General features: G+C 38.3%; 6 protein-coding genes across 15 annotated transcripts; 3 read left to right on the top strand and 3 right to left on the bottom strand.

Moving 5' to 3' along the window:
• Positions 1-5: 5 nt before the first annotated feature.
• LOC117641823 lies at positions 6-2302 on the bottom strand. Its single transcript, XM_034379483.1, has 7 exons — positions 1874-2302; positions 1627-1782; positions 1231-1549; positions 1053-1145; positions 792-953; positions 482-703; positions 6-399 (listed from the first exon to the last, which is right to left on the bottom strand). Exons 1-7 carry the CDS (start codon positions 2060-2062, stop codon positions 155-157), a joined length of 1386 nt encoding a protein of 461 aa, XP_034235374.1. The 5' UTR covers positions 2063-2302; the 3' UTR covers positions 6-154.
• Positions 2303-2453: 151 nt separating this feature from the next.
• LOC117641817 (E3 ubiquitin-protein ligase RNF103-like) lies at positions 2454-6772 on the top strand. Of its 7 annotated transcripts, none has more exons than XM_034379471.1 (9): positions 2454-2573; positions 3150-3432; positions 3524-3794; positions 3872-3983; positions 4071-4412; positions 4492-4653; positions 4731-4969; positions 5056-5335; positions 5427-6772. In XM_034379471.1, the coding sequence occupies exons 2-9, from the start codon at positions 3198-3200 to the stop codon at positions 6303-6305; spliced, it is 2520 nt and encodes an 839-aa protein (XP_034235362.1). In that variant the 5' UTR covers positions 2454-2573; positions 3150-3197; the 3' UTR covers positions 6306-6772. The 7 variants fall into 7 exon arrangements, 6 of the variants coding, with proteins under 6 accessions (XP_034235362.1, XP_034235366.1, XP_034235364.1 ...); XM_034379475.1 differs by lacking the exon at positions 2454-2573 and adding an exon at positions 2626-2646; XM_034379473.1 differs by lacking the exon at positions 2454-2573 and adding an exon at positions 2629-2651.
• A 306-nt stretch (positions 6773-7078) lies between these two features.
• On the top strand, positions 7079-8733 carry LOC117641827 (proteasome subunit alpha type-2). Its single transcript, XM_034379491.1, has 6 exons — positions 7079-7222; positions 7598-7674; positions 7746-7859; positions 7939-8080; positions 8206-8361; positions 8480-8733. Exons 1-6 carry the CDS (start codon positions 7182-7184, stop codon positions 8652-8654), a joined length of 705 nt encoding a protein of 234 aa, XP_034235382.1. The 5' UTR covers positions 7079-7181; the 3' UTR covers positions 8655-8733.
• Positions 8734-8814: 81 nt separating this feature from the next.
• On the bottom strand, positions 8815-12967 carry LOC117641819 (protein SERAC1-like). Of its 2 annotated transcripts, XM_034379479.1 has the most exons (17): positions 12765-12967; positions 12533-12660; positions 12246-12440; positions 12033-12163; positions 11854-11943; positions 11714-11731; positions 11525-11639; positions 11299-11442; positions 10961-11215; positions 10810-10872; positions 10514-10703; positions 10264-10425; positions 10057-10184; positions 9806-9964; positions 9539-9685; positions 9388-9454; positions 8815-9314 (listed from the first exon to the last, which is right to left on the bottom strand). In XM_034379479.1, the coding sequence occupies exons 1-17, from the start codon at positions 12821-12823 to the stop codon at positions 9254-9256; spliced, it is 2112 nt and encodes a 703-aa protein (XP_034235370.1). In that variant the 5' UTR covers positions 12824-12967; the 3' UTR covers positions 8815-9253. The 2 variants fall into 2 exon arrangements, with proteins under 2 accessions (XP_034235370.1, XP_034235371.1); XM_034379480.1 differs by lacking the exon at positions 11714-11731.
• A 103-nt stretch (positions 12968-13070) lies between these two features.
• Positions 13071-14335, top strand: LOC117641829 (cysteine-rich PDZ-binding protein). 2 transcript variants are annotated; one of them, XM_034379494.1, is made up of 3 exons: positions 13071-13281; positions 13430-13642; positions 13725-14335. In XM_034379494.1, exons 2-3 carry the CDS (start codon positions 13448-13450, stop codon positions 13827-13829), a joined length of 300 nt encoding a protein of 99 aa, XP_034235385.1. In that variant the 5' UTR covers positions 13071-13281; positions 13430-13447; the 3' UTR covers positions 13830-14335. The 2 variants fall into 2 exon arrangements, with proteins under 2 accessions (XP_034235385.1, XP_034235384.1); XM_034379493.1 differs by having other exon boundaries at positions 13076-13318.
• On the bottom strand, positions 14323-17149 carry LOC117641825 (sideroflexin-2). Of its 2 annotated transcripts, none has more exons than XM_034379486.1 (8): positions 17007-17149; positions 16354-16530; positions 16111-16281; positions 15691-16015; positions 15551-15617; positions 15361-15460; positions 15063-15110; positions 14323-14978 (listed from the first exon to the last, which is right to left on the bottom strand). In XM_034379486.1, the coding sequence occupies exons 2-8, from the start codon at positions 16509-16511 to the stop codon at positions 14867-14869; spliced, it is 981 nt and encodes a 326-aa protein (XP_034235377.1). In that variant the 5' UTR covers positions 16512-16530; positions 17007-17149; the 3' UTR covers positions 14323-14866. The 2 variants fall into 2 exon arrangements, with proteins under 2 accessions (XP_034235377.1, XP_034235378.1); XM_034379487.1 differs by lacking the exon at positions 17007-17149 and adding an exon at positions 16833-16964.
• Positions 17150-17493: the final 344 nt, after the last annotated feature.

Raw genomic sequence — 17493 nt, 5'->3', positions numbered from 1 at the left:
GATACTTGTCTATTCAATTATATAATTTAATGTTACAAAAAATTGCATTCATAATTATTTAAGACTTTGCTTGTTTCTTGGTTTACAAATTTATCCAAAAAGAAATAAATAAGATGGTCCATAAGCTTGTATAAGAGTACTGAACTTCATAGAACTAGGTCAAAAGTCTTTCAATTACAGTCGTTATTTTCACAATTTTGTGATCGGAGCACTGTGACAGGCTAGACAGCAATGCTCTGACTTTAGGAATAGGATTGTCTCCAAAAGCTTCCAAAAATTCTGTTAAGTCGATATCACATAAGACAGAGAAACAGTATGTGAACAGTCTACTTTGAACTTCCCATTGCATTTCCAGGCTTTCTTCATTGTCACTTTCTTCTGGAGTATCAGCTTGGTCTCCTAAATGCATGAAAACAAACGCAATTTGAATTATTTAATAAAAAATGCAAGGAGCTGTGAAACGAACAATTGTGAATATTACCAGTATCTTTGGTCACAACAGAAAGGAAAGATAAAATCGTAAGGATCCTTGGCAAAAGAGCAGGGGGTGAGTAGTTTTTTTTGTTTTTAAGACAGTCTATGACATCAAGAATAGAATCCAAGATCTCCAATTTCCTAGAATCAAGTGGGAAGATGTTCTCTTGTAAGCCAAGGGGGTCTAAAATGCTGCACAAACTCCGCATAATTATTTGTCTCTGATCATCTGTTAGAAAGACAAGTTATGAATTAGAATGAAAGGCACTGAAATACAAAACAAATTTTGCTGAAAAAGAACATCAACCACTACTTACAAATGAGGTCTGTGCCAGCATGATGCAAAGTAAATGCACTCAAAGTCTGTGTCCAATGTTGAGCAGCTTTCTCAGATTTGTCTCCCCACACAACATTTGCTTCCTTTTCCTCTCCAACATCTAGTAATTGATGTAGAGCCTCAGTCAAGCCTTCCAACAGCACTAAAACAAGGGGTGCAGAAAATAAATATCATGAACTTGGCACTGCCTGTACCTGACTTCTAAAACAATGTGAGTAGGAGGAACCAGGGTGTTACTTACTGGAGGTTGAAAGGAATTCACTGAAATAATGATTCTTGGATGTTGTACAACACAGATTGTTTAAAAGTTCCAATGTAGACTGAAGAAGTTCCTCTAAAAATTGGGAGCAGTTGACAACTGTCATCCATTCATTCATTCATTTATTTACTTTTTACTGAAACATGCAATATGTACATACCATTTGTTGAGCTTTTTAAAATGAATGATAAGTGTTCATTCAGGGCACCTGAATTATTCTTCAGAAGTGCAATCCAGGATTCTACCTCAGCATGTAAATCTAAATGCTTCTCTTCATCCTGTAGTTCACCGTCATTTGTGTGAGAGCTCCTGTTCACATGCCATACACATGAGTTTAACAATCTAACCAGCTGCAGCAGTGTAAGAGAGTCAGAAGTTGCAAGTAATGAAATCAAAATATCCGCAGTGCTTGAATGAGCGAGATGTATGCGAACTTCTTTGCGAGCACTCATGTTCCCCAAAATGCCAATAAGAATTTCCTGAAAGAAAAACGAGTAGTAAAATTGTTGTGTAAGTTCTTCCACAGGAAGATTTTTAAAGTAGAGCGGGAACTAACAATTAGTCTGGGCACAGAGGATGTTTGAATAACTTGACAAGCCAAGTTAATAAAGTCATGTTGCAAGAGAACAGCAATGACGTCATCTTCAAAAGTCATATCCCATAAAAAGCAGAGCTGCTCTTCAAATTGCTCAGACCAGGCATCATCATTAAACTGAAAATGGAAAAGATTTTTATAGTGCCTCATAGATCGAGTTTCACTCAAACTTGAGCAACACTTTCATTTCATTGAAAAATTTAGGTACCTTTGAGAGAGAGATAAGGGTCTTCAATAATCCACTCTCACTGTAGAGTGTGTTACCAATAGCATCTCCTTTCAATTTTTCAGCACCTTGTTCATCGAGTACAGGATTACTTGCTTCAACATTGCTACATCTTGCTTCTACCTCTGCTTCAAAACTACTATCCTGTACATCTCTAGGAACGTGCTCCATCTCAATAACATAGGATTACTACAAAGTTTAATTCATAGTTCACCCAATAGTTTAGTTGTTTTGAAAAAAGTACGTTTTAATCGTCAGCAAAATGAAGCAAGCAAAATGTAAATAAACAAACAACCTTCTCGAGCCTTGCCGAAAGTTTGGTTAATTAATTTCTCATAGCTGTCACGTGATTTCCGAAAATATGGTAAATTCAGTCGTTGAACACCGGCGCATGAAAACTTCACCGGTGGTATTCCTTCACATTGCGTCGCTTCTTCGTTTAATGAATACTCATTTCTAGCGACGAGTGCAAAATGAAGGGCTGGTAGCCAACGATAATGGATTAGTTTTAGGAAGAGTTTTAGTGATTTTTAGAATGTTGCCGTTAAATTTCTCATGGCCGCCATGTGCTTCCCTTCCCCTTCCTCGCCCCCCCCCCCTCCCCGCATCACCCCCTCCTTTTTCCAGCATCGAGCTTCCGCGAAGAAGAAAAGCAAAACAGTGTACGGACGACAAAATCGAGGTAAAATCTCGAGAAATCTTAAGATATTTTGTGGAATGTGTTTCAGGGAATGATTATAGCGCTATTTAAAAAAGTTGCGTAGGTTGAAGTCCTGTTTTCTTAAATATTTTCGTTAAGTGTCAATCTGTTCCGTTTTCCCTTGATCAGCTGACGAGACTGGGAGGCCAGTGAAGCCTATAGTTGATTGATATGTTTTGATGTAGGAAGGAAACGCGTTCAAAGTTTGATAAACAATTACTAGGACCTAAGAAACCTAAAGTTTGTGTGTTTCCTGTTCTTCTGTGAGTAGGCGCAACGCATCCCATTTATGCGGGTTGTCCTCCAAATATAAGGACAGTGAACTAACTTCTTGTTGTTGTTTATGTTATTTGATTTGGAGGTCTGTGACTGTGGTCAAGTGGCATTGGCACAAAGATAAAAGATAACGAAAAGTCAAGGGAATACCACATTGATGTGGTATCTATGTTCTGTTTTAATTGCTAGTAACTGATAACGTTTTCTCCCTCTGGAGGTGTTTGCATTCAAGTTGTCTTGTTAGGCCATGATTCAATTATTTTACTGTTGTTATTTTTTCAGGAAAATCTTGTTATGTGAGGCCGTCGGCTGGATTACAAACAGCCAGAAATGCGGTCACCATGGCTGCAGCTGCTGCTGCTTTTTGCATACTTACTACTGGTACTTGTTGCCTCTTGCCTTCTTGATCTGATCCTTTGGTACCAACATGGGCTGAGTCCTATTCAGGTAGTCAATCCCCTCCTGCTAAAGGTCCGGCAAATCAAGCTTTTGTTGGATAGTCGAGGTGTCAGTTACACAGAGTATTTTGAGAAAAATGAATTAGTCCAAGTTTTGCAAGATTCAGGTGAGATCTTGTTTCAAAATGCCATAAGAATTACTTTCTCTAAACAATCCTTATCTTACCTTATTACATTTATTTTTTCCTCTACATCTAGCGGAAGTAATGATGGGAGAAGTTGAACAAGTGTCGGCAATAACTGTCCCGTTAAAAGAACGTTTGACTAGGCCACCTACTGCCATTTCTCATTTTACGGGAGGCGCCCACTTTTATGAGCAGGTTGAGGACACCCGAGATAGTGTTTGGCTTGTGCAAGTTGTGACTTCCAATGAGCCCCTTCTTGATGATTATAACTGGAGATTGGTTTGTCACCAATTGGAACCATTTGGAATAAGGATTGGTATTTTTGATTGCCGGCAGGATTATAAGTGAGTTAATTTAACATTTACTGAAGTTAAATAGACTAAAACTTTATGAATTAAACATTGCTTAAAACTTTTATCAGGCTTTGTGAAACCAAAGGCTGGGTGGAACCTCTCCTACTTTTAGCCATGCCCAAAGGGAGGAAAGCTAAAGACAAAGTCATTTTGCAGCCTTTTACATCCTCTAAACCCCAGGTATGTCTTTTCTTCGACTACCTTTTCTTTTTACCTTACTGTGTTTTAAATAGATGTTTCACTGAAATAATTTTGTTTGTGTTACAGGTCATTGTTGATTGGGTACATCAACAACTGTCTTTATGGGTGAAACGCATACAGAGCATTGATGAAGTTGAAAAAGACTGGCTTGATATGAGCCAAAATGTGACCATTAATACTAGTGGTTCAAAGGAAAATGTATTGTCTACACCAGATGGCACAGGATCAACATCTGTCAGTGTTCTTCTTTTGACTCAGCTTCTACAGCCACCCCTATTTTTGGCAGCTCTGAGCATAAAATTTACAGGACGTGTTAATTTTGGAATGTTAACTGTGAAGAAAGAGGACACTGAAACAGTTCGTAAGCGATTGCGCTTGAATGATAGAAAGCTTCCTGTGTATATTGTGGTGCGTCTCTAAGCCCCAGAACACAATAACATGATAAAAAAGTTAGTTTGCATTACAGAATTTTTATTTTACTTTCCAGATAACTCCTGAGAAGAAGGTTGTGTATGGCTCAAGAAAGCTGGAGTATTTTAACATGTGGTCCATGAATGTATTCCTTCGGGGAATCCAGCCAGAGATGAACGATGTATTTCTCTTTTCGCTTCTGCTTGTGAACATGCTAGTGGGTCTTACAGTTTGTTTGGTAAGTGCATAGGGTTATAAATAATTTAAACGTTAATAATGGAGTATAGTTTTGTTTATCATATCTTATCCTTACAGACTTCAACCCACTTGTGGTTTCGATGGGCTGTGTACTCACTTTGGGCTTTGGTCAAATATAACTTGTGGCTTTTTTCTGCGTGGTTGGTTTTTATTGCAATGGCACGATTTGAGGTGTTTGGTCTTGTCATAGACCGGTTGCTATTAATACTGCGAGTGGTTGGTCTTTCTGACTCGGGATCCTTTGTGCGTACAGAACTAGCTGTGCTCACTCAAAATCCTATAGTATTCCTCATCAGGTAATTTTGAACTCTTATCTTTTGTCTGTTTCATATAATTGTTTTTCCAGCGAAATTTACTTCAGTAATCCTTTGTTTGTTTCCAGCTTCATTTCCTTTGTTTTGAGTGTGTCAGTTCTCATTCGATTCTTTGCTCCATCTTGGCTGATCTCTGCTCCCAATGATTTACCCAATCAAAGACCATGGTGGGAGGTTTTGCCAATGGATTCTTATTGGGTTAACTACTTATTTCGTCCAATGGCCTCCCTGTCTCGCCCTATGCCTACAAGTCAAACAGAACTGGAAGATGGGATTGAAATGCTCATTGAGAGACTAGCTGTTCCAAATTTCTGGCTTCAGTCTGTTATTCCTGTTGATTATATCAAGGTAAGTTGACAATCCTTTTTTTTCCCTGACGTTTCAAAGTGTTTTATTTTTATGTATGCCTGCATACCTATTTTTCTTTTGGTTGTTTCAGGATTTACCGGTTTGGAGATATCATGGGTGGAATGTGGTTGAGGAGCAACCCATATCGTCTGTCTGCATCAGGGATAAGTTGTTGCATACTTCGACACCCAGGTTTTTAGAACACATGATGGATGCCGAAGACCCTCCGAATTTAATCCCTTGCTGCTGTGTTTGTTCGGGAGAGGATACTGGTGATCATTCTCCCAGAATTTCTTGTTCTCAACACCTGACCCATACTCACAACTCCACGGGCAGCTCTGATTCCCTCCTGCATCCTACAAATGGCTGTTTGTGCTCTCAAGAACAAGTTCATCCACATTCCAGAGGTGGCTCCACTTATACTCAGGAACACCCCAATTTTCATTCCAATGGCTCTTCAAAGCCACCTTTTAAAATCCCAAATGCAGGAGCTAGTGAACAATCAACCCAGTGCTTCTGTCCGTTATTTCCTGGCTGGACCAAGAAATCAATTGGCAATAGCAAAGCTCCAGGCAAATGCCAAAATTGTCGTGATAGTTGTCACAAAATCAGAGCTGGACGAACAAGTGGATCAACGTGTAGTGCAAGTGCCCAGCAAAGTAGAAACTCAGTGTGGAATAATTGTAGAAATTGCCATTGGCTAGAAACAGACATTGAGGAGAGTGATATAAGTGATTCTGAGTCTACAATTGGCTGGACTCTTCCTGAAGGAATGCTAGCCACTACAGACTGTGCTGTTTGCTTGGAATGTTATAATTATGGGTCTGTGCTCTGTGGCCTTCCATGTGGTCACAATTATCACCAGCGGTGCATTTTGGCATGGCTGCAACGAGATAACCACCATTGTCCAGTGTGTCGTTGGCCTGCATACCGCACTAAAGCACAAAGGATACATTTACATCAGGAGTAACAGAAACAGAGCTGTGGTTTATGTAATGCCCAGTTCATGAAACACAAAGAATCCATCTTTTTGCTCTCACAATCATTTTGTAGATACTGTACTTTAAGAAAAAAGTTTGAGAGAGGTGAAATGTAGAGAGAGAGATTTAATACCATTTAAGGAATCCTTCGCATAAGCATTGCATTAAATGTTGCACTTTTTTCTCCCCCCTCTCTCAGTATGGTCTTTGGAATCTATTTCTACTATTTGGTGGTTTCTTTCTTGTTTGAAAATATGCTACCATGTTTGTAAAATTGAACGTTACCAATATTCAGATGTGATATTTGTTTAAGTTATGTTCTTGTCATTTTGCTATGGTTTGTTTCTGCGTACATTAGGAAACTACTCTAAGACATTATTTGGTGAAAATTCATTGAAAACAGTTTGATTTTCAATAGCCATATTATTATCTCGAAATATACTTCCTAAAATTATGATATTTTCTTTCTTAGTGCTCTGCATCATATGAGAAGAATAAAACTGCCTTCTAATGAAGGATAAATTATCAGTTGGGTTCTAAGCGGAAGCCCCAAGTTTGAGGGAAAACCATTCCCGCCACCCGAGATTTATCCTTTCAATTAAAGACAATACAGAGAAATAAATTTCTCCCACACGTTCATTACAGAAATTACATTCCCTATTTTTGCAAACTATGTTGCCCCTCTTTCTCTGAACTCAGTCACAAACATTAGCAGTTGGGAGACAGTTTGACTCAAAAATCGCACAGATCTCGAACCTCGTCCTCCCCCCTCCCTTTTCACCCTCTCCCCCCACCCACCTCTCCCTCTCCAGGTGCTCCCCTCCACAGTGTGTTGGTGTTGGTTGTCTTGTAACTGCTGCATCGTCATGGCGTCTGAACGTTATAGTTTTTCACTCACAACTTTCAGGTAATTTATGTGTATTTTGTCTCATTGTATAAGTGAAATTGCCATGTTCATTAATTTATATGTGCTGTGTTAGTTTCTCTTACACTTTTCACCATTACGGTGAATACCTTTGGGCGTCTAGGTTATGGGCTCCACATTTATCGGCAATGATTTCCGTTAATTTGGCTTTTCAGGCAGGATTTAGCCTTCTTTGTTAAAGCACGTATAGCGTTGTCATTACGCATTCAAACGTCTGTGTTCGTTCTTTTTGATTTTCTGAATTTCTCGAATACCGGCACTTTGATGAATCATTGCCTTTTAAGCTTAGTTGTCTCCTGTCATTGATAAACGCATTTGCTTCCAAGCCTAGTAATGGGTATCATTTCATTCCCACAGCCCATCAGGGAAGCTAGTGCAGATCGAATATGCTTTGGCTGCAGTTGCATCAGGTGCACCCTCCGTCGGAATCAAAGGTAATGGTTCTGTGTGTAGATATCGAGACTATTTGTTTTATGAACTTGTATTAATTGATTGATTATTTTAGCGGCAAATGGAGTCGTTCTTGCTACGGAGAACAAGCACAAGTCTATTTTGTATGAAGAACATAGCGTGAATAAGGTTGAGATGGTCACAAATCACATCGGCATGGTTTACAGTGGTAAGTGTCATTTGCTTCACTTACCGTTTCAATGAAACAAAAAATGGGAAATGATTTTATTTTGATCTTCTGCATGTAGGTATGGGACCAGACTACCGTCTTCTTGTGAAGAGAGCTAGAAAGATGGCACAGCAGTACCAGCTTATGTACAATGAACCAATTCCAACTGCGCAATTAGTTCAGCGAATTGCTATGGTTATGCAGGAGTACACTCAATCAGGGTATGTTATGTGCTTCAAGTGACAGATTTTAGTGGCTTTGTAATTTAACATGCACATTTTTCAACAAAATGTTTACCTTTGTGCATCATGTTTATTTACTAATGTAAATGCATTTATTGTTTCAGAGGTGTAAGGCCTTTTGGTGTGTCTCTTCTGATTGCTGGCTGGGACAATGATCGTCCATATTTGTTCCAATGTGATCCATCAGGTGCCTACTTCGCCTGGAAAGCAACTGCTATGGGCAAGAATTTCATCAATGGAAAAACCTTCCTTGAAAAGAGGTAATGCTCTAAATGAATGAATGAATGGGATGGATCAAAGTTGCTCATTTGGTTTGCCACATTTTCCTGTTCCTTTCTTTTTTTTTTATCATTGGCTAATTGCTACTTATATGAACAGGTATAGTGAAGATTTGGAACTGGATGATGCAGTGCACACAGCAATCCTTACTTTGAAGGAAAGCTTTGAGGGACAGATCACTGCAGACAATATAGAAGTTGGTATCTGTGATGCAAATGGTTTCAAGAGATTGGATGCCGGCACTGTCAAGGACTACCTTGCTAACATCCCCTAATCATCAAGGCTTCTTTTACTTTATCTTGGTTATGTATTCTTTCATATAATAAAATTTACATGTGTATTTAAAGAATAGATATGCAGTTTTTTCTTTGAAACTTTTCATTAACTTCATGGGCGTCAGCCTTTATTGTTGGACACTTATTAAACCTGGACAATTATTTTAATGTGCCAAACAAAAAATGCAAGTCTTTATTCATCACATCAGTCACATTTAAAATTGGCACATAAAGAGATTATGCTTAATTTATCTTGCTGAACAATACCAAGAAAAATAAATAAAGGGGATAACAATAGAGTACAGGCCAGAAAAATTGTTACAAAGTAGGAAAAAATACTGATTGGCAAGTCACAATTAGAGTGGTAAAAGTAGTACTACATTGCCAACTCAAAAGAGCACCTAATAACTAGATCTGATTTTAACTCCTCCATGCAACAGGGGAGTCCTCATGCTTCTTCAAAGTCAATAATAAGTTATCACAACACACACTTAAAAAATACCATACAGCCATCAATAACTCTTCAGAACAGGTCTATCTAGATCCAAAGTGACTAGAGATAAAAGATAAAAAAAATTGAACTCTCATAATCACAAAATTACTGACCAATGAGAACCTGATTAATTAACTCAATTACTTTCCGGTACAAAAAGGAATGCCTAAAAACAAGAGAAATGGGAGTATTAGATGAAAATACTAAATAGACAACCTAAATAAATTATTTATATTTACCTCCCTACGGGTTTACAAATGTCAATGTGATCCAAAGGGATCTCAAAAAATTCTCCTACTCCAGGATCTGTTCATATGAAAAAAAAAACCAGTGGATTTAAACTACTTTCATATTAAAATATGCTTCATGTTGTACTAATGTCACACTTACCTGCAGAATGAGGCTGAACAAAGTTGACAGGTAACCTCATGGCAGTCACACTTGTGGCTTTTGTCTCAGCGAATGAGAGTATAGACATGCGTGACACTTCAAGGAGCTGAAGAAATCGAAGGTGTAAATCTACAAGGGCAGCAGATCCTTTCCAACAGAGAGAGGAGTAAAATTCAATAATAACATAAATATAAATAATAACAATAGTTGTTCAAACATTGTGCAATGAGCACTATGCCAATAATAAAATAGAAAATGGTTACTTACTGTATCTTAATTCTTGCACTTCTAAAGACGGCCAAAATAACTTTTCGGTCGTCATTTTCAAGTCAGCAACTTCAGACCCTAGATGGGGACAGCTGAAGAATACAATTGCTTTTGTATTACGGAATATATTGTGTAAATCCTTGTTCTCACTTTCATATGCTAGAAAATAAAAAGTTACAGTATAACATCAATAACAATGACCATAGAAATGTGCAAGTGGAAAATCATGTAATGATATCGCCCATGCTTGCCTGAGATAAGCATATGCTTTACAAGTAGACCCCCCATAGAATGTGTTACCCAAATAATGGGTCTTGTCCCCACTCCAACTTTGTGAAGCATTTGCATATATTCAATGCTGCGGTCAGCCATCTTTGCTCTACACAATGACAAGGCAGAAGAATTAATGCCGATGATAAATACAATAGACAACACCAAATTATTTTAAATAAACGCACTTCATATTCTGGTTTGGGCACTTAGGGAACCACTGGGACAAAGTTGTAGTGTAGTTGATTCCCAAAACTCGCACGTTGGGACAATCATTAGGCAACCAATCTCTGGCCCAGCATCGGGAATAGGGACCTACTTTAGAAAGTTCTTCAGTCAAGCCTTTGACACTTGGCAGAAAGAAAAACATTAATCAATGATTAAATAAGTAGGGTAGTTATTAAGTACGTAATGCAGAACATATTAATAGGAACTTACCCAAACAAGCTATACGGTTCCTGTTTACTGCGTAGTGCTGAAGTGGGTAGATCTGCTAATACATACTCAAAATCACTCCCAAGCAATTCATAGTCTTCTTTGGTCAGGTTAAGCAGTTGGTTTGAGTATTGCTGGGCTTTTAAATGGCTTGTTTCTGGGGTCTCACTCTTTGTATCTTCAACTTTGCTAGCTAATGAAAAAAATTATGTTTTTTTTTTTTTTTTTTAAATACACCGTATACCACATATTCAACAAATTATATACTTTTTTGAATGAATCAGGAAGTGGTTACTTACAGCCATTCCAGCCCATATTCATAAATAAGCTTGACCAAAAGGAGGGAGCTGGAGGTGTATCCACTAGAAATAGAAATACACTTTTGAAAAGCAGTTCTGTTCTCAAAAAAAAAAAAAAGATTTAAAATAAAAATATGTTAAGTGCTTTTACCAATTGGACTATCCAGTTTGAACGAGTCCCTCTGTCTCCAGGTGACATAAATTGTTCCCAAAAGCCCATGTACAAATATAACATCAGCTTTGTGATCTCCATTGCTTCTAAATGGTGGATGTAAAGGAAACACTCTGTGCGGATAAAATGTGCTATCAAGAGAGTCTTCATCAAGGTTTGCTAAGGCTTTAACACATGGCAAAGCTATAGATGCATCTGAATGACGACTCCACTTTGCTAAAGCACCTATCCAACCTGAAATAGCCACAAAATTTATCCAGTGATTTGATAGATTTTATGTGATCCAATAGAAAGGCAATACAAATTTATCTGCATACCAGAGGTATGAAAAGCCTTCAAAGCACCAGGAACAGCAGACAGGCAAGACATTATTGAAAATATCTCAGACAGCACTTTTGAGTTGCCCTCAAAGTAATGAACTAGCTCCATCAAAACTGGCAGGGCACCGACGTTGAGTAGATCTAGAAACACAATAAAACAAAATAAGATTAATTTATAAAATTCTAAACAAAGGACAACAAACATCAACTGTAGATGATTCACCTGCAGCATTGTTATCTAGAAGACAATGGTGGGCCAGAGTTTCTAGTGCCTTTCCTACAAGCTCATCTTCCAGAAGCGGAGACAGGGACATGCCTGGAGAATCTTCATGACTGTGCTAAATAAACAAATCATCTCATTGAGTATGAATTTTAGGAAGTACTCTTGTTGCCAATAGAAATAAAGGCTTACCGCTCTCCACTTTTTTCGCTGCATGCAAAAATAGTCATAAGTTAGAAATGGGATTTAAAACAACAAGGTGCATTTGTTAGATTTTTGTCTATTTGGTAAGCTTTACACACACGTAGATGAAAATGGTTCTGCAGTATTACCTCATATGTAGACAAGAAATTCTCCAAACATGAATGATGGTGAATATTCTCCATAGCTTGTAACATGTCCACAACTTTTTCCTTTAGTTCCTGAAATATCAAAACAATTTTTTTGGAAAAATCAATTACAACTAGTTTTTGAAGTATCTGATTCAAATATAAATGGTGACAGAACGCACCTTTCCCTGGAGAGCCTTTTTAAAGAATTTGGGCGGCTTAAGGAAGAAACTCATATCACTACCTTCCGAGCGAGCCAAACCCACAGCTGTCTGAGCATCACATGCTTGAGCTAACATCTGATAGTCCCAGTCTATGATAGAATTTAAGAAAACAGAGCAGCTGTTTAGTTGAATTCATCTCTAAATGCAAAAGTGACGAAAAAAGGTACCCACCACTCAAATTTTTAAGATTTGCAAGGGAAGTTATTGCTCTTTGCTTTTCATACTTGTTTCCCGCCGTTACCACATGCAACAGGCGCCATGCTAAAGCCTTTTGCGCAGCAATCCACCATCTAAGAAGCACATTGGTCTCCAGCATTGTTTCGTTTCCCGTTACATCCCGATCATCACGTAAAGATGATAGATAGGCTGAAATCAGTTAGTGGCAAAAAGACTATCAGAGTTAAGCCACAGGTGCTTAAAAAAATGACATATTAATTATATTATTTCATAGAACTTACATTGATGCAACAAGTCCTTCCAGTAAATATATTCAACTTTCTTCTGGCCATAATCAAGAATATTTGTGTGAAGTATATCATTAATGATGCTCATAGTGGTATGAACTTGGTAACACACCCAGACGCCTCTAAGAAAGTCACCGTGCATGAAATAGGTTGTTTTCGTTCCCGTTTATTAAATTTTGAAATTAACAATCAACAAATGTGTGGGTTATGTTTCTGCAAAACTTACCCAGAGGAGAGGAGGAAAGCCCCCGTGGCTTTGATAGCTCGCGCGTGCCGTCGGAGCATTACAATCAAGAAGAGTTGCGATGGTGAAAAGATGATTTGGTAGCCGTTCAATAACGCAAGTACTCAAATAGAAGTCATTTCCATTCTCGCTGACGTCCGCCGTCGGCTGGGTCGGTCGGGGGCGGTTCGGTTTGTTTGGGTCGCTCCCGCGTATGTTGAAACGCTTAGCGATTGAGCACAGTGGGAAGAACAAGGAAGAGAGAGAGAGAAAACAGCAGAAAACAACAACGTAACCGAGGAGGGGCAGAAAACACGCTACCCGAAACAACAAGAAGAGAAGGAACAGGGTTCGTCTGCTGCAAATCCACAAAGTTCAGAGAACGTAAGGCTAGCGCCTTGGCTATTTCTGGCTATTGCTGTGGTTCAGACAAATGAAAACATTTTGAAGCATTTCCCTCATAACTTAGTAGGGATTCTTCTAGTGGTTGCATCAGAGGCTGCTACAGGAAATATTGAAGGTTATATAGCCTTCATTGACACTAACGGTTGTAAAAGGTAACTTTTTGTAAATTTTCCTCTTCTGTTTCTTACACTGATACGTTTTTCCTGATGCATGTTGTCTTATGTGTTTAATCTTACTATTCCTTGACTGCCTGTTTGATACAGTAACCAAAGACAACCATCATGGTATGTGATAAGTGCGAGAAGAAGTTAGGAAAAGTGATCACACCTGATCCCTGGAAGTCGGGTGCTCGTAATACCACGGAAGGAGGCGGCCGGAAAATAGGTGAAAATAAAGCTCTCACTGCAAGATCTCGTGCTTCACCATACACCACTGCATACAACTGCTGTCGAATTTGTCGACAGAAAGTTCATCAGGTAAAATTAATACATCGCAGTTCCTTCAAATTTTAAGTTTCATTGGAACAATATTTTGAAACTTGACCTCTCTGTCTTCCAGGCAGGGTCGCATTACTGTCAAGCATGCGCCTACAAGAAAGCTATCTGTGCAATGTGTGGAGTGAAAATGTTGAACACAAAGAACTACAAACAGTCATCGGCTTAACATTCCCGTATCCATTATGCTGTATCGTTGATTCATCCTGACTTATTTTTGGCCTTTCTGCTTCTTTCAGAAGTATTTGGTTGTGAGTTGTGAGGTCTGATATAAGTATCTATAGCTTGGTTTCTTTTCTATCAAAGACTTAGCACTTGGTTTAGTGTGAACCTAAGTGGTTACATTAAGGGTCGGTCAAAAATTCATTAAGAAATTCAGATTTTTTTGTGGTCTGACACAAAGGGTCATTCACCATTTAATTTTGCAGACAATAAATGTGTACTTACTAGAGATGTGAGTACAATCCAATTCGCAACAATGCAGATTAAGTACATTGCCCAACAAGTATCATCTTAATTTGCAGTAAGAGACACTATATTACGATCTAACTATGCCAAAAGTTCGTAGCTCAATACTGAGAGATTAAGTAACATCAAAACCTATACCTATCACAAAATCTCAATGCAAAATACAATGTAAATAAAAAATAAAAATAAAGCCATTTAAAAACCCAATCAATCACTCTATTACTTAGGTGTACATAAATACAAAAACAAAAAGCAATGAGATAAAAACAGACCCTAATTTCATGGTGCTAAACAGAGAGACAGAAAGCAACAATTTCTTGATTAAGATTTTTCTTAAAAATTCTAACTTACACTAACTCACAAAATTATTGTCTTGTAAATTAATTTCAACTAAGGAATGCTACATACGACATAATGAATGACTGATATTTAACTTTCACTGACAAAATTGGATCAACAGCGTCTCTGCTTCTACTTCCAGAAATACAATGATTGTGAACTTGCCCTGCTCATCTTTTTTTCAACAAATACTTTAAGTTCATTGAATCTGCAGTTCAAGGAGAAAAAAATGAGATGGCACTAAACATATCCTTCAAATGTCATTTAAACTCAGATTTAAATCTTTCTAAACAAAAAAAATATTTAAAGTGTATAGAACATCTATTTAAAAAAATAATAATGTGTGTTTCACAAACACTTTGTGGGAAGATTTGCTAGTGTAGTCAGTAGTTGTTTCATTTAGAGACCCTTATTGAAGTATACCCTGTCTGGCACCTGCCCCTTAGTTTGCTTCACTATTTTTATGTACTCTTCAGGTTCATATTTCTTTATGGTGCTCATACTCAAGGACCTACAACAGAACATGTACACCCAATCAGCATCAATATAAAAAAAATTTGCAAATGGAAAAAGGAACTAGCAAAAGTAAACTCACGCTTTTTGAGGGAATATAGCACAGGCAAATGGAACCATGAACAGGAGGCTGCAATGAATTAAACAAATATATGATGGTAAAATAATAATTGATGCTGTTAGAAAGGGAGTTAATTGTTTTTCCAGCAGAATCAAGCTTAAGAAATTTACACTTCAGAGTTTTTAAAAAAGGGTTAGGGATGAGGTGATTGATTATCCTTTCTGCCTCAGCCCAAGCCCTATCTCTGAAGTGTAAAATGTCAAGTTTAACTTTTTAGCTTGATGCAATTTCAAATAATCTTATCAGGTAAGGTACTCACAAGCACCCCACAGCAACAGTTTGGAATGGGGCGTGGAACCAGGTAGCTCGTTTAAATGCTGGTCGCTTCTCAAGGCGATCCATTATAATAGGTAACACAGCTGTGAAAACAAAATTGAAATGTAGTACCAAAATATAAAGAGTAAAAACGAGTAGAAACATTTAGAAGTTTCACTAGAATCGACACTTACTCATTCCAGGGGCACACATGACTATTCTTGAAAGAACAACTTGACTAATACCAACAACAGCTGCTACCTGAAACCAAATTAAGTCAGAAAAGATACAGAGAAAAGTAAGAGAACAGTTCTTAAAAGAAAAGGGAGCTTACCTTAGACTGTCCAAGTCTGTTCCCATTTTCATCATACACGTCATTTCCATCAAGAATTTCATTCTGGCGCATAAGAGGAATATTGACACAGTTGGCAGCGGCAACAGCAACAAAGGGCACATAACGCTTCATCAAGGATCCTGCTCGCTTTTCCAGAAAACCCTTGAATTGAACAGCAACTAAACCAGCAGAGGCAGTGGCAGAAATATAGGCTAGCCCCAATTGTTCAGTAGTGAGGGGAGATTTTGCGTTACGGTTTGTATAGTTGACTAAGGCATTGAAAGATTGATTGACCCACTGCCAAAACATGACAGCTCCAGATGTTCTAAAAATAAATAATAATAAACAATTTTATTAAAATTATTTTGAACAACCTGAATAAAAGCTTTCAAAAGTGACAATTAAATTAATCAAAAATACCTATAAAATGTCAGCATGGCTCCAGTAACAGCCATACCACCAGGAACTTGAAAAGACATCCGTCCAAAAAGATTTTGCAAATCTCCAGTGTCTGGATGAAAGGCCCCCTCATACAGTTTCTTTGCCATCAAAACTTTGTCTTGCGTGGTGCCTGGAGGCTCTTTACCAATCCTAAAATCAACATTGATAAGTCATTCAAGATAATCAACCCAATTTAGTATTTCATAATAAAGCTTTCCTCACCTGTATTGCTCCACCAAGGTTTTGGCCTCGTATAATTTATCATCAGATACTATGCAAGAACGAGGGTCTGTGATGAATAGAAAGTGCTTGAATCGTCCAAGAAACGTTGACTGATCCCACAAGGGTTCATCAATTTTAACTCTGTCACTGCTCGACATTGTGGAAAGCTTGAGAGGCCTGTCAACAGATAATGTACATGAAGAAATAATAAGCATTACACTCAAGATACATCTCACAAGATATTCCCAGCTGTAGCGGTTGAAGTATACTGTTTCTGGGAGAGTTCATAACTAAGACCAAGAATTTTGTAAGAGCAAAGCATCAGCCAGAAATAAACCAGGCCTGAGCAAACTGTAAAGGCAAAGGGAAGTGGAGGTTTGAATAGGTTAAACACAATTTCCAAGATATCTGAGAAGAAGTTACAAAAATGGAAAACAATTTTGTTGTAAATCTGATGGGCTGGGAACGAAAACACCTACACAAGAACCCAAAAGAAGAGAACTAGACTTCACAGCTAGATACTGAGCACTCAGCTGCTACCTGGCTAAAATGCCTGTGTGGCTGTACTTGTCAGGCTCGTTTAAGGTCAGAGAGTAATCGTTGTCAACGGTTGTAATGTTTCAAAGCTTTGCAGTCGTCACATCATAACTCACCTTTAGTGACTAAAAAAAGCTGAAATTCAAAGGCAACCCTCGAACTTTGCACCCTTTACACACCCCAGCACACACAGGCCGCCCCCACTTTCCACCCCCCACCCTGCAGGGGAGCCAATCAGCTGGGACTCTGAGAAAAGAGGATGGGGTGACCTAGGGTGACCAGATTAGGACAGTGTGTGCTCAGGCGTTAAGTGTTTGCTGTTGCTTCACTGTCCGGCGTAGCGGCTGATCAGAAAAGAGAATCTCGTTGAATATTGTTCTGAAAACCTTCCCCTTGCGCCCTTTCCCTCCCACAATAAGATTTTCAAACTTCCCTCCAAGAGACAGTCTCTTGTTCAGTCCCTCAGCGAGTCACGATATTAGGACCATAAAACAGCGCAGTTCAAATAAAACCTTGAAAAAATTTATCATTCATTAAATCAAATAGGAAAATGCTCCTGACACTAACGCTTCTTCGTGCTGTGAAAGAATATTGCGTGACTGC

The sequence above is a fragment of the Thrips palmi genome, unplaced genomic scaffold, assembly GCF_012932325.1.
Source record: "Thrips palmi isolate BJ-2018 unplaced genomic scaffold, TpBJ-2018v1 HiC_scaffold_15, whole genome shotgun sequence".
In the NCBI taxonomy this organism is placed as follows: Eukaryota; Metazoa; Arthropoda; class Insecta; order Thysanoptera; family Thripidae; genus Thrips; species Thrips palmi.
The sequence above is the reverse complement of the archived record's forward strand: the minus strand, read 5'-3'. Positions and strand labels throughout refer to the sequence as shown.

What these genes read in the sequence shown, in the direction of transcription:
- LOC117641823 (XM_034379483.1), bottom strand. Translation starts at nt 2,062, where the DNA reads ATGGAGCACGTTCCTAGAGATGTACAGGATAGTAGTTTTGAAGCAGAG. An exon ending in CCCTTATCTCTCTCTCAAAG is followed by an intron (nt 1,783 to 1,873) that starts GTACCTAAATTT and finishes TTCCATTTTCAG; the next exon opens with TTTAATGATGATGCCTGGTC. An exon ending in TGCTGGCACAGACCTCATTT is followed by an intron (nt 704 to 791) that starts GTAAGTAGTGGT and finishes TCTTTCTAACAG; the next exon opens with ATGATCAGAGACAAATAATT.
- LOC117641819 (XM_034379479.1), bottom strand. Translation starts at nt 12,823, where the DNA reads ATGCTCCGACGGCACGCGCGAGCTATCAAAGCCACGGGGGCTTTCCTC. An exon ending in GAACCGTATAGCTTGTTTGG is followed by an intron (nt 10,426 to 10,513) that starts GTAAGTTCCTAT and finishes CTTTCTGCCAAG; the next exon opens with TGTCAAAGGCTTGACTGAAG. An exon ending in ATTTGTAAACCCGTAGGGAG is followed by an intron (nt 9,315 to 9,387) that starts GTAAATATAAAT and finishes TCTTGTTTTTAG; the next exon opens with GCATTCCTTTTTGTACCGGA.
- LOC117641829 (XM_034379494.1), top strand. Translation starts at nt 13,448, where the DNA reads ATGGTATGTGATAAGTGCGAGAAGAAGTTAGGAAAAGTGATCACACCT. An exon ending in GTCGACAGAAAGTTCATCAG is followed by an intron (nt 13,643 to 13,724) that starts GTAAAATTAATA and finishes TCTGTCTTCCAG; the next exon opens with GCAGGGTCGCATTACTGTCA.
- LOC117641817 (XM_034379471.1), top strand. Translation starts at nt 3,198, where the DNA reads ATGCGGTCACCATGGCTGCAGCTGCTGCTGCTTTTTGCATACTTACTA. An exon ending in CCTATAGTATTCCTCATCAG is followed by an intron (nt 4,970 to 5,055) that starts GTAATTTTGAAC and finishes GTTTGTTTCCAG; the next exon opens with CTTCATTTCCTTTGTTTTGA. An exon ending in TTCCTGTTGATTATATCAAG is followed by an intron (nt 5,336 to 5,426) that starts GTAAGTTGACAA and finishes TGGTTGTTTCAG; the next exon opens with GATTTACCGGTTTGGAGATA.
- LOC117641827 (XM_034379491.1), top strand. Translation starts at nt 7,182, where the DNA reads ATGGCGTCTGAACGTTATAGTTTTTCACTCACAACTTTCAG. An exon ending in ACCCTCCGTCGGAATCAAAG is followed by an intron (nt 7,675 to 7,745) that starts GTAATGGTTCTG and finishes TGATTATTTTAG; the next exon opens with CGGCAAATGGAGTCGTTCTT. An exon ending in CAGGAGTACACTCAATCAGG is followed by an intron (nt 8,081 to 8,205) that starts GTATGTTATGTG and finishes TTATTGTTTCAG; the next exon opens with AGGTGTAAGGCCTTTTGGTG.
- LOC117641825 (XM_034379486.1), bottom strand. Translation starts at nt 16,511, where the DNA reads ATGTCGAGCAGTGACAGAGTTAAAATTGATGAACCCTTGTGGGATCAG. An exon ending in ACCTTGGTGGAGCAATACAG is followed by an intron (nt 16,282 to 16,353) that starts GTGAGGAAAGCT and finishes TGTTGATTTTAG; the next exon opens with GATTGGTAAAGAGCCTCCAG. An exon ending in ACAGACTTGGACAGTCTAAG is followed by an intron (nt 15,618 to 15,690) that starts GTAAGCTCCCTT and finishes ATTTGGTTTCAG; the next exon opens with GTAGCAGCTGTTGTTGGTAT.